The 1728-nt window shown below is 30.9% G+C and overlaps 1 protein-coding gene across 1 annotated transcript; it reads left to right on the top strand.

The window, feature by feature from the left end:
* Window positions 1-300: 300 nt before the first annotated feature.
* On the top strand, window positions 301-886 carry LOC105456485 (60S ribosome subunit biogenesis protein NIP7 homolog). Its single transcript, XM_011700557.1, has 2 exons — window positions 301-503; window positions 628-886. The coding sequence occupies exons 1-2, from the start codon at window positions 448-450 to the stop codon at window positions 869-871; spliced, it is 300 nt and encodes a 99-aa protein (XP_011698859.1). The 5' UTR covers window positions 301-447; the 3' UTR covers window positions 872-886.
* Window positions 887-1728: the final 842 nt, after the last annotated feature.

Raw genomic sequence — 1728 nt, 5'->3', positions numbered from 1 at the left:
TACTAAATTTATATAAAATATAAATGATATTATTTAAAATTAACTTTTAATTTAACTTAATTTAATTTTAATGCAACATTTAATTAAGTTATTAGTTTTTTCATGCAACTTTCAACTTAGCTAAATTAATTTTATAAGTCATTAACTTTAACTGAATTAATTTAGTTTAAAGAAAAAACTTTCCCAACTAGGATAGGCTTATCTTTTTCCTAAAAAGATAGGCAACCGAAACGACAGTTTTTTCGAAATTCCCTAGATACCGCGTTCGCGGAATGCGGAGTGGGAATCAGACGTGGGAGGGGAGGACGTGAGTGTTGTGCTTATACGTTTGTCGCTACACGTGTTCGCGTTGTGACGATATCAATGAAGGATAGAAAATTTTAAAGAAAACGGAATTTGACGATATTTAAATAATTGACTGCACGTGCTCCCCTATATGTTCTAACGATGAAGCAATTGTCAGAGGAAAGGACAAAGCTCGTATTCAAGAAACTATCGAAATAGTAAGTAACTGCAGTCCAATTTAAATTACACTTACTCCGTAATTTTCAAGTTAAATGCACATTATATAAATGAGCCTTGGATACTCCAAGATATTCGTAAATCATAAATTTGTGATTATTGCAGCATCGGCAACAACGTCAAGCAGTTGATTGATCGACCAGATGGTATATACTGCTTTCGAGAGAGGAAGGACAGGGTGTATTATGTGTCGGAGCAGATTTTGTCCTTAGCGAATTCAGTGGCGTCCGATCTTCTGTTAAGTTTAGGCACTTGTTTCGGCAAATTCACAAAATCCGGAAAGTTCAAACTGCACATCACCGCGCTGTACTACTTGGCGCCTTATGCACAAGTGAGTGCACGCTTTTAAGTTACACATATTTATGCGGAGTAATAGTGAATTCGATCATTGGCACTACACTCTGGATTAGTGTACATTATAAAGGTTGCTACATATTTAAATGTAGAGGTAATATAATCAAGTTTAACATAAAGAATGACCCCCCCAAAAAAGGTGATTTTTTTCGCCCGTTTTTTTGAGTCCTGGATTTTTTGGGATTGTGTGCCAAATAGTACCCTATAATCAGGCCTGGGCATATTTCAAATACTTGTATTTGAAATACAATTTGTATTTTGTATTTCAGCGGAGCACATAAGAATATTTTGTATTTTGTATTTGAAAAAAGTTATTCATTGTATTTTGTATTTCAAATACAATTTCAATCTATTTTGTATTTGAAATACTAAAGAAATGATAGATTAAAATTTTTGACAACAATCAATAGTAACTTAAATTTTTCTTATATGACAATTAGCGACACTAATTATTTTCGTCAAGTTTCAAGCAAAATCAAGTCATCAGAGTCAAATTTCTTAATCTCACATTAGTAAATAGATTTCTCGTGCGGTTGATACACGACAATGGGACTGTTAAAGAGTGTAAAAGAGTAAAGCAACTTTTCTTTCTCTCTTTAAAAATGAAGAGGGGACTGTTGGAGGGAGAAGTTTAACATTATATATTATTGTAATTGAAGGATTAAATTAAAAAGTATTTTCCATTTCAAATAAAAACTTAAAAATATTTTGTATTTTGTATTTTGTATTTCAAACCGAAAGGTTGAAAATATTTTATATTTTGTAATTCAAATATTAAGATTGTCAGTATTTTATATATAAGTTTAACATTATATATTATTGTAATTGAAAGATCAAATTAAAAAGTATTTT

This window comes from Wasmannia auropunctata, unplaced genomic scaffold (assembly GCF_000956235.1).
Source record: "Wasmannia auropunctata unplaced genomic scaffold, wasmannia.A_1.0 LD335652.1, whole genome shotgun sequence".
NCBI classification, from domain to species: domain Eukaryota; kingdom Metazoa; phylum Arthropoda; class Insecta; order Hymenoptera; family Formicidae; genus Wasmannia; species Wasmannia auropunctata.
This window is presented reverse-complemented; position numbering and strand designations above follow the sequence as displayed.